Genomic DNA, 12828 nt, shown 5'->3' on the forward strand with positions numbered 1-12828 from the left:
TGCATTTTGTGCTCTGGGTGCCTCACTTGCCACACCCTAGTCCAGGGTTTTGGCTGCACCTTGAGAATCTTCTTTAAAACTTGAGTTAAAACTGCTTTATTCAGAGAAACCTAAAACGTGACACAATTTCTTAATTAGCTTTTTCTACACTCAAGGTCATTAGTTATTATTTGATGGTGATAAAAACATGAACACTCTTGAATAGTTTGGCATCATCATGTGGAACAGTTGGCCTGCTTTCAGTGCAGCGTGTCTCCATTAGCCTCTTCTCTGTGCATGTTCTTATATCTGGAACCTTCTCTTCCAGGCAAACCCTGTTTGCTAGTGCTGATACTGCATATGTCCTAGCATACTCAATTATCATGCTAACCACAGACTTGCACAGCCCTCAGGTAAAATATTTTAATGATTTATATATTATAGTAGCTAAATAAGGAGTTTTATTTGGGCCATTGGATGTTTTCTAAATGGCTTTTGATTTTTTTAAATTTCAGGTAAAAAATAAAATGACAAAAGAACAATACATTAAAATGAATCGGGGTATCAACGATAGTAAAGATCTCCCGGAAGAATATCTCTCAAGCATCTATGAAGAAATAGAAGGCAAAAAAATTGCCATGAAAGAAACAAAAGAGCATACGATCGCAACCAAATCTACTAAGCAGAGTAAGGTCTAATGACAGATTATTTCTGTTAATCCTAATTTTCAAGTGTATCAGATTGCATGATTAAGTTCCCTGATAATTTTAATTTGTGTGTCTAGATATCTGCATAGTAAATGTGTTTATTTTTTTAAAGATTTGATTTATTTTTGACAGAGACACAGCGAGAGAGGGAACACAGCAGGGGGAGTGGGAGAGGGCGAAGCAGGTTCCCTGCGGACCAGGGAGTCCGACGCGGGGCTCGATCCCAGGACCCTGGGACCATGACCTGAGCCCAAGGCAGACGCTTAATGACACTTAATGACGCTTAATGACTGAGCCACCCAGGCGCCCCAGTAAATGTGTTTAAATCAGTTAGTGTGATTATGTTGATTCTCTCGTAACCATCTTCTTGCTAGATTTGTGATTAGCTACAAGAAGGAATTTAAAATGAGTAATCTGAGAGCTAAATTATCCCACAAAGTGTTCCTTAAAACTGCTTCAGTGCCACTGGTGATGGTGCCAACCTTGATGAGAATTCTGTGAGGGAAGGCCCGTGACACTCTAGGCTTCAGCAGAGCGTAGAGATTGAGCGCCCAGGCTGCAGAGCCACACTGGCCAGGGTCAAGTCCCACCTCCACTACTTATTGGCTGTGTGTCCCTGGGCAAGGTGCTGAGCCTGTCTGTGCCTCATTTCCCCCTTCAGTAAAATGGTAATATTTGGAACGCATTCACAGAGGTGCTCAGGAGGATTTGTGACTTAATCGTCATAAATCTTTTAAAACCGTGCCTAGCCCACAGCCAGCACTCGGTGGGTGTCCACGGCTTATATTGGACTCTGATTTCTTTGTAGGTGTAGCTAGTGAAAAACAGAGACGGCTGCTGTACAACCTGGAGATGGAGCAAATGGCTAGAACAGCCAAAGCTCTGATGGAGGCTGTGAGCCATGCCAAGGCCCCGTTCACCAGCGCCACTCACTTGGACCATGTCCGGCCAATGTTCAAAGTGAGTATCCTGAGAAGCCAGAAGCTGGCTTGGCCTGATTCTGCAGGTGACCAGCTAGAAGCTAACCAGTGCCTCTGTAATGGTGAAGAGGTGGAGGAGAGGAAAGGTCAGGTCTAGGTGCATCTGTCTGAACAGTTACTCAAGTGAATCCTTCCCAGAAGCCCTTTGATGATGCAGGGGATGTGCCAGTGCCAACCACAAGCGTGGGCTCCACAGTCAGAATGGCTAGTTTGAATCCTGCCTTTGCCACTTTGTAGCTCTATGACGTTGGTCAGTTTACTCAGCTTCTCTCTGTGTTCATCGTCTGTAAAATGGGGACGAACACAGGGTTGCTGGTGGGGCTGCTGGGGGACTGAAAGAATTAAGAATTATTCAGGCAAAAGAGATCGTTATATTTTGACCTCTCACCTCCGTGGCCTCAGGGTTAGTTTACCAGATGAAATTAGTTGGAAATAAAAGACAGTATCCTGAAGTCTGTCTGTTTTTAAAGTGTCTAGAAAAGGTACATGCCTTGTAGACATGCACATAATTTTTCTCTAAGATGTTTTTATAGTAGCTGTCAATATCCTGTTAGTTGAGAACTTCTATATTTTTGTGAACCTTTATTTCCAGGGAATTCACAGGAAAATTGGAGGAAAAGTAAAGTCTAAATAATTTTTTTTATTTGTTTTATTTATTTGAGAGAGAGAGTGAGAGAGAGAGCACAAGAGGGGGTAGGGTCAGAGGGAGAAGCAGGCTCCCTGCTGAGCAGGGAGCCCGATGCGGGACTCGATCCCAGGACTCCAAGATCATCACCTGAGCCCAAGGCAGTCACTTAACCAACTGAGCCACCCAGGCGCCCACGTCTAAATAATTTGAATTAGGAACTTTCAAGAAATTAAGTTTACAGAGTATGAGTTGCGTGTAGGTTTTATTTTATGTGCCAGCCTCTGACTGGCCCTGCCTGCCTGCACTGTGCAGAGAAGGATTCTCGTGCCCTGAATAGACTCAGCAGGGAGTAGGCTCTCCAGTTGATGAGTGATGTCTGCTACCAGCGCAGGTAGATGTGGTGATGGCACGCTAGCCACTGTTTATCTTCCTTCCTTCCTTTCGAGCTGTGCGTTTGGTACGGAGCGTATCTATAGTGACACCTTTGACCACAGTTGAGGAGGAACCATTTAATATTGTGAATGGAGTAGATTGAAATCAAAATAGCAGTGAACTTGGCATCCTGGCTGTGCTCATAACTAACAGCGTGGCCTCTTAAGTGCTCCTTCCATGCTGAAACTCTAGACATGATGGAAACCTCGCTTCCTTTCAGCTGGTGTGGACACCGCTGTTGGCAGCCTACAGCATCGGACTGCAGAACTGTGATGATACAGAGGTGGCCTCCCTGTGTTTGGAGGGCATCCGATGTGCAATCCGGATTGCCTGCATCTTTGGAATGCAGGTGGGTGGAAGTTAGCAGGGCTCCAGAGATGGTGGTGGGCTGTGTTCTTTCAGATTTGGCAAAACTTAGAAACTATCAGACATTTCCAGTTAGCCAAAAAAGGCTCAGCAAACTACCTATTCATGCCTGCTGAGAGGAAGCCCACAGATTTGTGCTGACAACAGCCTCATTAGGGAGAAAATTGGAGATTTGGATTGTAACCTTCTTTAGTGAGTAGGTGGGGTCTAAGCTATTTGATTGGGTTTGACAAAACAGACTTCCTATCCGTCTGCCTAATTAGCCTGCCCTAGTGCTAAGATATTACTTTTCCTTTTAAGATCAGTTTTTATCATAATGTCCTTCATTTCCAAGTCTTCTCTGGGGGAAACAGATAGTTTACTGCAAAATGAGTATGTCTGTATATCTTTGCATCTTGAAAAATTAAAGCAACTACACAAAATACAATTCTCAAACTCTTAGGAAATTAGGAGGCTGTCAGTCCCATGCATCACTTCCTAAGTAAGAATTTGCGCCCATTTATTTTGAAAAACTCAAATCTTCTATTCCCATGTATTTTACAGTTAGATATTTTCTTCTGTACCAAGACCACAGGCTTTGACACCAGACAGTCTGGGTTGCAGATCCTTTCTCTAGCCACGTGACATTGGCCCAGCTAACTCCTCTCTAAGACATCCTTGGTCTCCTCGGTAGAGTTGAGAAAATAGGCCTACCTCCCTCTCCCTCTGCCTCTCTCCCTGCTCATGCTTGCTCTCTCTCTCTCTCTCTCTCTCTCTCTCTCTATCTATCTCTGTGTCTCAAATGAATAAATAAAATCTTTAAAAAAAGAGAAAATAGGCCTACCTTGCAAGATTGTTGCAGAAACCACAGTGTATGTGGCAATCTTAGCATTCAACAGATTCCTCTCCTACTGAGGTCAGCTGTGAAGGAGAGAGCCCTCGGCCACGTGGCGCGCAGGGATGTTCGGTAGCAAGAGGACGTCAGCACGGAATAACTGGAGTGTTGATGTGTGTGAAGCCTGTTAGGTGGTGTTTGTACAGAAGGTATCAGGAGCCCAGTGCACACACAGGCCTGTGGATGTGCCAACGGGCACGCTAAGGGTGGAATCTCAGCATGCTCTCTTGCTTGGACTTCCATTGCAGCTGGAGCGAGATGCCTATGTTCAGGCTCTTGCTCGCTTCTCCCTGCTGACAGCCAGCTCCAGCATCACCGAAATGAAGCAGAAAAACATCGACACCATAAAGACGCTTATAACAGTGGCACACACCGATGGCAACTACCTTGGGAACTCCTGGCACGAGGTGTGTTTCCTTTGAAAGCCTGGCAAATGCCTTTTCTTAGTTAGGTGGACTCCCAGCATTCTTCTGATTCAGTGTCCGTCTTCTGTCTTTGGTCAATTCCAGTTCTGGAACTAGGGTCAAGCCTTGCTTTAACTCTGGGTTTTCCTTTATCCACAGATCCTCACGTCTCTGAAAGTTAAGCTTCTGGGGCTGTGGTGGGTGCGTTAAGATGTTCCATGTCAACGGGGCGACCCCCTCCCCAGCAGCTCCTATTTGCATGGGAGCGCACTGCCCCAAGCCCTTGGGCTCCTCCTGGGAGCTCATAACGTCCCTGTGTAGATTTAGAAAAAGCTGGGGGGCCTGATCTCTCTCCTAATCGTATCTGAAAAGGATAAAATCGTTAACATCCTGAGTAATAGAATTATGCAGGCGATTTATTTTCTGCCTTTTTCCCTTAAATTACATTACCTGATTTCTCTGGTGCCTGCACATATTGCTTCTTGCTTTAGGGAGAAAACTGAAAGAATAAGAGGTGAGTGAGCAGAGTGACGGGGACCGTGGGCACCTAGAGGGGACATGGCTGCCTCCTCCCCCACGGGGTCAATTCCTAAGGGGGAAGGCCCGGAGCTGGACTGCTGGGGTCCGGTGTGGGTGTGCAGCTCTGCCTGCTGTGTGGCATGCAGGTCCCTTAGTCCCTGGGCCACACCTTCGTGGGGTTGCCATGAGGTGAAGGGAGGTCATTTGCAGGGCTCAGAACTGCCTTTGGCAGGTAGTGAGAGCTCAGTTAGGTGTTAGCCCACCTCTTCCCACTCATCATGGCAGGTACCTTTGTCCCCTTTCACCCAGCCTTTCCTTTCTCCACCGCAACCCTGGAGTTTTCCATGTTAGAAAAGATGAAGTTGTACGGGGTAGGGGTAGGGAGGGCTGGTTGGTTGGGTTTTGGTTTTTGTTTTTATTCTTTAAGTTATCTCTGTGCCCAGGGTGGGGCTCAAACTCAGGACCCCAAGATCAAGAGTCACGTGCTCCCACCAACTGAGCCAGCCAGGAGCCATTTTGTTGTTGTCTTTCTTTGTTTTGTTTTTAAGAAGTAATTTCCTATTTTCTGAGGAGTCACAATACATAGTGAATCAATAAATAGCTGCTTTCTCTCATAGAACTTTTTTTAATCTGGGAGGCATGATGTCGATGGGGTTCCTGCTGGTTGCCAAGTATATAGCAGCACCTAGAAATGTTAAAATGAATTACACCTATTTGATGGTCAGAAATCTTGAGAAACCAGGCTGGAACCAAGAAGTCCCGGCCGCAAGTTGTTGACATACTTGAGATGCTGGCCATCCTCAGCTTCTGGAAAAGGGAGGGAGTTAATAATAGTTTACTGGTAATAATTTAGTGGTATCATTGTATGTGGAGCAATCAGGGCATGGCTCTTTCCGGTAGAATTAAATACCTTTCGCAGTCAACAGGAAGTTTATAAGTAACAATACCAAGCAGTGCTCAGTGGTATAGTGGACTCCCATACTCTGAGATTGGATCGTAACGTCAACGCGAAAGGCAAAACTCAGCTTTGGTCAGAAGTTCCCATGAAAATCCCTTAGGAAAGGTTTACCTGGAGATCGCCATGCTGTCCCTCAATATGTTTCTAGCGACCAGTTTTTCCTCCAGTAGAAGTCGAGACCCATTTCTGTTTCTTCAGATAAGCTCCAGTCGAGAAAAGGCTTGTGTGCAGGTATATCTTCTCCACTTCAGAACCACCCCATGGGGCCGGAAGCTACAGTCTTTTTTTCCAACTGCACACCCATTCCAGGGCATGTTCTCCGTTCATCCAGTTAACCAAACAATAATCACCAGCTATTTTAAGTGCTGGGGATTCAGCAGTGAACAAGACAGTGTTGATGCCCTGTTGGTACTTAAGGCAGAGAACAAGCAAATATATGGCATAATGCCAAAAAATGGTGAGGGCCAAAGGGGAAAAAAGTGTGACCAGGGGATGGTGGTAGAGACGGTGTGCATGCAATCTCAGGGCAGTCAAGAGAGGTCTCTGAGGGACACGTGTCTGAGCTGGGAATCTAAGCTGGGAGTGAAGCATGGGGAAGAGCATAAGGAACATGTTCTAGGCATAAAGAACAAGTATAAAGGCTTTGGGGGTAGGATGAGACATGTCAAGTTAATGGAGCAGCAGGGAGGCTAGCATTTTGTGTTTGAGAGGTAGAATAGAAAGGAGGTGAGGGGGGCTAAGTCAGACCAGATGGCACACTTACCGGGTAGCACAGTGGGTGGGATTCCCTGCTCCAGTCAAACAGCTTTTCTCTCTTTCTCGAGCACTTATCACATTTGCATAATTAAACATCTACATCGCATAACTCCATTGTACCAGATGTTCTTTTAGTCATTTTCTCTCTTACTTTTTAACAGTTTAAAAAAAAAAAAAAAATGGGTCTATCTTCCAGGCCTGCAGTCAGTGGGTTGCCTCGGCAGGACTAGGAAAACCATCCTAAGACCCTGGGATTTCATTCTCACCTGAAGAAAAGCTGTGTGTTTCAAAGAGCTCTCGAATGACTAAGATTGCAGTGACCTTTTCAGGCCAGAAACGGGAACTCATTTCTTCACGCCTTCTTTTCATTAATTAGATCTTGAAATGCATCAGCCAGCTGGAGCTCGCTCAGCTGATAGGAACCGGTGTGAAAACCCGCTACCTGTCTGGATCTGGGCGTGAAAGAGAAGGGAGCCTGAAGGGCCACACGTTGGCGGGAGAAGAGTTCATGGGCCTTGGCCTTGGTAAGATAACCAGGCCCCACGGCTGGCCATCATGGAGTCACAAGTTAACCGGAATGAAACGCTTCTTGTCTCAGCAGGACGGTCACGTAAACCAGCTCTTCCTTGTGTGCCAGTTGACAGTGTGTTTATTAATGGAAGTGGAAGTGCTGCTTTGGCTCTCTTAAGTGTGATTAAACTGTTGAGTAAATGCCTATTTTATCAAAATCAGCAGGGTGCATTACTTTTCTTTCTATGCCTAGAAGTGTATTGGGGGGGAGAAGCCATTTGCTTTAGAAAGGCTACAGCTTTAGTACCTAGTATTAGAGGAATGGGTATGTGTATCTCTAGATTTTTGAAAAGTAGATTCAACGTCTCTTCCATGTTCATTCTCCCGAAAGTAGAATGATTTCTCATTGAAGTGAGAGGCTCCCGTCGGTGATCTAATAGGAAATAAGGCAAACAAAAGTGCCGGACCACATTCTAAGCACTCGGTTTACACATTTTAATTCATCTAGGGCAGGCTCCCAGGTCCCACATACACTGATGGGAATAGGACACGGTCACGGTTAAAAGCACAGACCGTATGAAAGGGGGAAGCTGTAATAGCACCTGCTTCTTAGGGCGCATGCAGGGATGGCTGGAGTGAAGTCCTGGAAAGCACACCAAACACTGAGCAGGTATAAGCTGTCCTGTCTTCCAGGAGCTCTAAGTACTGCTTAATTTTGTATTTGTTGTCCTAAATGTAGGCATTCAATACTATAAAAATGTGAAAGACTGAAGAAAGGGAGTTGGTTGGTACAAGCAAGGGAGCTTGTATTCTAAGAATAAGAACATATTTTAAATGCCAAATGCCAAAACCTACATTTAATTTTATTCTGTCATCAGTTGAGGGTGTTTTTGTTTTGTTTTGCCTGCAAACCATTCTCTTATGTCTCTTGTCTCTGCATATTGATGCCACAGAATACTCTGTTTTAAACACTTGACTGTTTTTGAAGCAATGTTGATTTTGCACATTGTGTTTCAGGTAATTTGGTGAGTGGTGGAGTGGATAAAAGACAGATGGCCAGCTTCCAGGAATCGGTTGGTGAGACCAGCTCACAGAGTGTGGTTGTAGCTGTAGACAGGTAATGATTTTGTTCTCCAGTGAAGCTGGACTATCCAGTAGCGTGGCACATCCTCTGTGTAGTTAGTGGATTCTTAATCTGTTTGACTCTTGTAAGTGTTGTGAGTTCTAGATCATTCAAACTAGGAAGTAGCACACATGATCCACAGCTACTAATAACCTTCATGTTCATTTGTATTCATGACCTTTTTAAAAACAAGCGTTTTTGCTTATGCTGATGTTTTAGATTACCTTGTTTCCTTAACGGAAATTTCTAATTAAAAAAATTCCAAGAAGGGTTTAAGATGTAAAGCCTATCTACGAGTGAGAGGTGGCCACATTGATAGTTGGCATTTCATTTTCCTTAGAACCTTTCCATGATACCTGTTTACTTGAAACTAAACATCCACGAGAAATCTAGGTATTCTTATTCGAAGACATTCATCAGATAGCAGTATTTAAAATATGAATTTTCCAAAATGAACAAACTCCTGAAAAGTATCGTTGAATAATCATGTACACTGCTGTTCATGTGGTTAATGACGGATTCCACAGTATTAAATACAGACAGTGTTGAGATGGTAGCGGTATAGAATTTGGGGCATAATTTGTATTGTTCTCAGAACAATCCTCTTAGTATTTTAAAATCTTTATTAGTGTATTTTGATTACCTTGTTCCTGTTGCTTCCCTGCTTCTCTCCAACAGAGATACTGTCTGTAACATACTTTTGATGGGTTTTCCTCACATTTTTCAGTTAGGTTTAGGCTAAAAGTACAAAATGTTTATTCTTCCATTAACCACAATTCTTGCTTTTCTGTTTCTCTGCATTAGCCAGATCATGGACAGTAGCAGTCTTGCCCGGCATCATTTTGTGTGCTATTACATTTTTTAAAATTGAGATATAATTCACATACCATAAGACTTATTCTTTTAAAATGTACAATTCAGGAAGAGCCTGGGCCACTCAGTCAGTTAAGTGTCCAACTCTTGATTTCAGCTCAGGTCATGATCTCAGGTTGAAATCAAAGGAAAGATAATAACTGAAAAGTAGCTGAAGAAGTAAAGAGCACTGGTGAAGATGCCTGGGGAAATACATATTTTCTGTTTATAATTCATTTTATCTGTCTCATTTGAGGATGGCAAAAGTAATCGTCATCAGTCTGTGTTGATGGGCAGGTATGTGTAAACATATAACTTACATAGCAACAGCACAAAGGAGAGGGCAGAGAATGGAGCAATATAGGAGCCAAGATGTTTCATACTACTCAAATTAAGTGGACATTAATTCAAAGTCAAATGTTAAAGTTAAGATGTTATTAATCATGATCCCCAAGTCAATCAGTAAGAAAAACACTGAAAAAATACAGTAAAAGAAACAAGGAAAGTAGAATGATACACTAGAAAATTTCTTAACATATAAGAAGGCAGTGATAATGAAGGAATGGGGAACAAAAATGACACAACAGATATTTATAAAAAGAGGAAAAGAGCAGATCTAAATTCTACCCATCAACAATTAAATTTTAATTAAATGTAAATAGATAAAACACTTTAATCCAAAGGAAGAGATTGGTGGAAGGGACTAAAATAAACACGGTCCAACCATCTGCTTTCCAAAGGGACTCACTTTATTTTTATTTATTATAATTTTTAAAAAATATTTATTTATTTGACAGAAAGAGAGCGAGAGAAGGAACACAAGCAGGGTAAGTGGGAGAGGGAGAAGCAGGCTTCCCGCAGAGCAGGGAGCCCGATGTGGGGCTCGATCCCAACACCCTGGCATCATGACCTGAGCCGAAGGCAGATGCTTAACCAACTGAGCCACCCAGGCGCCCCTTATTTATTATTTTTTTTAAAGTAAGCTATAATGCCCAGTGTGGGGCTTGAACTCATAACTGAGATCAAGAGTCACATGCTCTACCAACTGAGCCAGCCAGGTGCCCCCAGAGAGACTCACTTTAGATTCAAAAAACAGGTTAAAAGTAAAAGAATAAAAAAGACATAGCATATCAAAAAGTAGCCAAAAGAGAACTGGGGTGGCTGCACTAATATAAGACAAGAGGTTGAAAAATCATTAGTAGAGACAAAGAACATTTTATAATATAAAAGGTTTAATCTGTCAAGAAAACATACAAACATATGTGCATCTAACAACAAAGCCCCAAAGTCACATGGCAGAACAAATAAAACTGAAAGGGAGAGATGGACAATACAGCAATGCCCAGAATCAGCAAATCTATAAAGACAGAATGATTAGTGGCTGTAGGGGTTGGTAGGGGAGGAAATGGGGAGTGACTGATAGTAAGTACAGGCTGATGAAAATGCTGTGAAATTCGATAATGGAATAGCTTCTTGGCCTTTTGGCTAAGACCAAGTGTGAAATGTGATAGTGGTGATGACCAACAAGTCTGAATATACTAAAACCCACTGAATCGTATACATATATTTTAAAGATTTATTTATTGAGAGAGAGAAAGCTCCCGCAAGAGAGCACACGTGCGTGAACAGAGAGAGGGGCAGGAGGAGAGGTAGAGGGAAAGAATCTCAAGCAGACTCCCTGCAGAGCGTGATCTCATGACCACTATCTCTGCTCATTTAGCTTTAGTGATCAGCTAAGAATTAGACAAAGAGGGGCACCTGGGTGGCTCAGTCAGTTAAGCATCCGACTCTTGATTTTGGCTCAGGTCATGACCTCCAGGTCCTGGATCAAGTCCTGCGTTGGGCTCCCTGCTCAGCAGGGAGTCTGCTTCTCCCACTCCCTTGCTCTTCTCTGTCTCGCTCTTCTCTCTCTCAAGTAAATAAATAAAGTCTTTAAAAAAAAAAAATAAAGCCTTCTGTGGATGTCTCATTCCCAGCTTTTCCTTTTAAGTTTTTGGCCAGGTCCTTGTTTACGCCGGTTGTGACTGCCACCTCAGCTAGTTACTATAGATTGCTTTTGACAAAAGCCCCAGGGAAAAGGCTATTTGCACCAAATGAGGTCTGAGTCAAAGACAAATCCTGGAAATGGGGGTTTCCAGGGTACTGCCAGGCAGGTCACATAATGTCACTTCTTTGAGCCTGGTGTTTTGGGGGAAATTCCAGGACAGTTGTGTTCTCTCCTATGGAACTAAGTTGCTGGTTTCACAGTTGCTGTGACTTCAGAGCTGTTGGCTTTCAACATTCCTGAGGAACTGAGAAGACAGTAATAGAGATAGGCCAGCCTAAAACACCATAATAATAATAATAATTTCTATTGTTATTATATATAGTATATCATATATATAATAAAAATAATCTCTATTTATACCAAAATTGAGCCATTTTTCTTGAATAAACATTTTACCAGCCTTTGGTAATTTCCAGAGTTTAGTCCTGAAAGAGTTGGTTTGGGTAACTTTTTTCTGCTAGTTTTTTTTGTCTTAAGGAGGAGCAGCTTTTTGGAGGTCCTCACTCTCCCACTCCCACTCTTGTGACATCACATGCTGTTATATTTTACTCTCCCTTCCTCCTTTTGATGTGTCACTTTTTCTTTCTACCGTTATAGGCATTTATGCTCTGGGTTCATTGACCAGTTCTGTACCTCTGATGCCTCAGTCATTTATTTTAGTGGAGGTGCCAGACCTGAAATGCTTCCTTTTTGCCTTTTCTTCAGTGTTTGAAATTGAAACACAGCTTCCAAATCTAACTTTTATTTTATTGTGTCTGGAATTATCTCCCTAGAATTTTTACTGGATCTACCAGACTGGATGGAAACGCCATAGGTATGTATTTGTCACTCACGTGTGACAACTACAGAATCCTCATGTTGTGGCTGTCTGGCCATTACTAATGAAGCCTCGCATGTGTTGTTGGGTCTGGCCTGTAGTTGACTTTGTCCGCTGGCTGTGCGCCGTGTCCATGGACGAGCTGGCTTCCCCGCACCACCCCCGCATGTTCAGCTTGCAGAAGATTGTGGAGATATCATACTACAACATGAATCGGATCCGACTGCAGTGGTCGCGAATATGGCATGTGATTGGAGATCACTTCAATAAGGTAACTCTTCGAATTCAAAAACCACTCCATCGGTGTCCAGAAAAAGGCAGGCAACTATATACAAAGAAGAAGTGAGAGAGAGTTTAGGTACCTATACAGCTTTCCTTGCTATCCAAAAGTAGAACATTCCTATGAAACCTTTCATAAGCCGAAATGGTGTAAAGCGGAGAGATGGTTACCATTAATTTATATGAAAAAATTGTTGAGCATTCCCACACCCCAAAAATAACCTTTCTTAGGCTTTTCTGATACTTTAGGACACATTTTGCTAACAATGCACAGAATCGGGGCGCCTTGGTGGCTCATTCGTTAAGCGTCTGCCTTCGGCTCAGGTCATGGTCCCAGGGTCCTGGGATCGAGCCCCACATCGGGCTCCCTGCTCCATGGGAAGCCTGCTTCTCCCTCTCCCACTTCCCCTGCTTGTGTTCCCTCTCTCGCTGTGCCTCTCTTTGTCAAATAAATAAAATCTTTAAAAAAATAACAACAATGCACAGAATCGAGATAAAGCCCAAATGCTCACTGACACAGTTCAGAGCGCTGGTGGCTTAATGCTGAGATGCTGAGTGGAGTTCGCAGGGAAGGGGCTTGGCAGCACCCCTCCTGCT

General features: G+C 43.4%; 1 protein-coding gene across 2 annotated transcripts in view; it reads left to right on the top strand.

Moving 5' to 3' along the window:
• The window catches only part of ARFGEF2 (ARF guanine nucleotide exchange factor 2), an 88540-nt gene that overhangs the window by 46625 nt on the left and 29087 nt on the right, over positions 1 to 12828 (top strand). For both annotated transcript variants that reach the window (XM_028125213.2, XM_088026789.1), the window contains exons 17-25: positions 308 to 392; positions 495 to 666; positions 1495 to 1646; positions 2947 to 3075; positions 4215 to 4373; positions 6980 to 7127; positions 8131 to 8230; positions 11909 to 11949; positions 12054 to 12223. In XM_028125213.2, coding sequence (XP_027981014.1) covers positions 308 to 392; positions 495 to 666; positions 1495 to 1646; positions 2947 to 3075; positions 4215 to 4373; positions 6980 to 7127; positions 8131 to 8230; positions 11909 to 11949; positions 12054 to 12223 — 1156 coding nt within the window. The remainder of the gene's footprint in view (positions 1 to 307; positions 393 to 494; positions 667 to 1494; positions 1647 to 2946; positions 3076 to 4214; positions 4374 to 6979; positions 7128 to 8130; positions 8231 to 11908; positions 11950 to 12053; positions 12224 to 12828) is intronic.

This window comes from Eumetopias jubatus, unplaced genomic scaffold (assembly GCF_037043125.1).
Source record: "Eumetopias jubatus isolate StellerSeaLion01/CBP00866 unplaced genomic scaffold, mEumJub1_p1.0 scaffold_9, whole genome shotgun sequence".
NCBI lineage: Eukaryota > Metazoa > Chordata > Mammalia > Carnivora > Otariidae > Eumetopias > Eumetopias jubatus.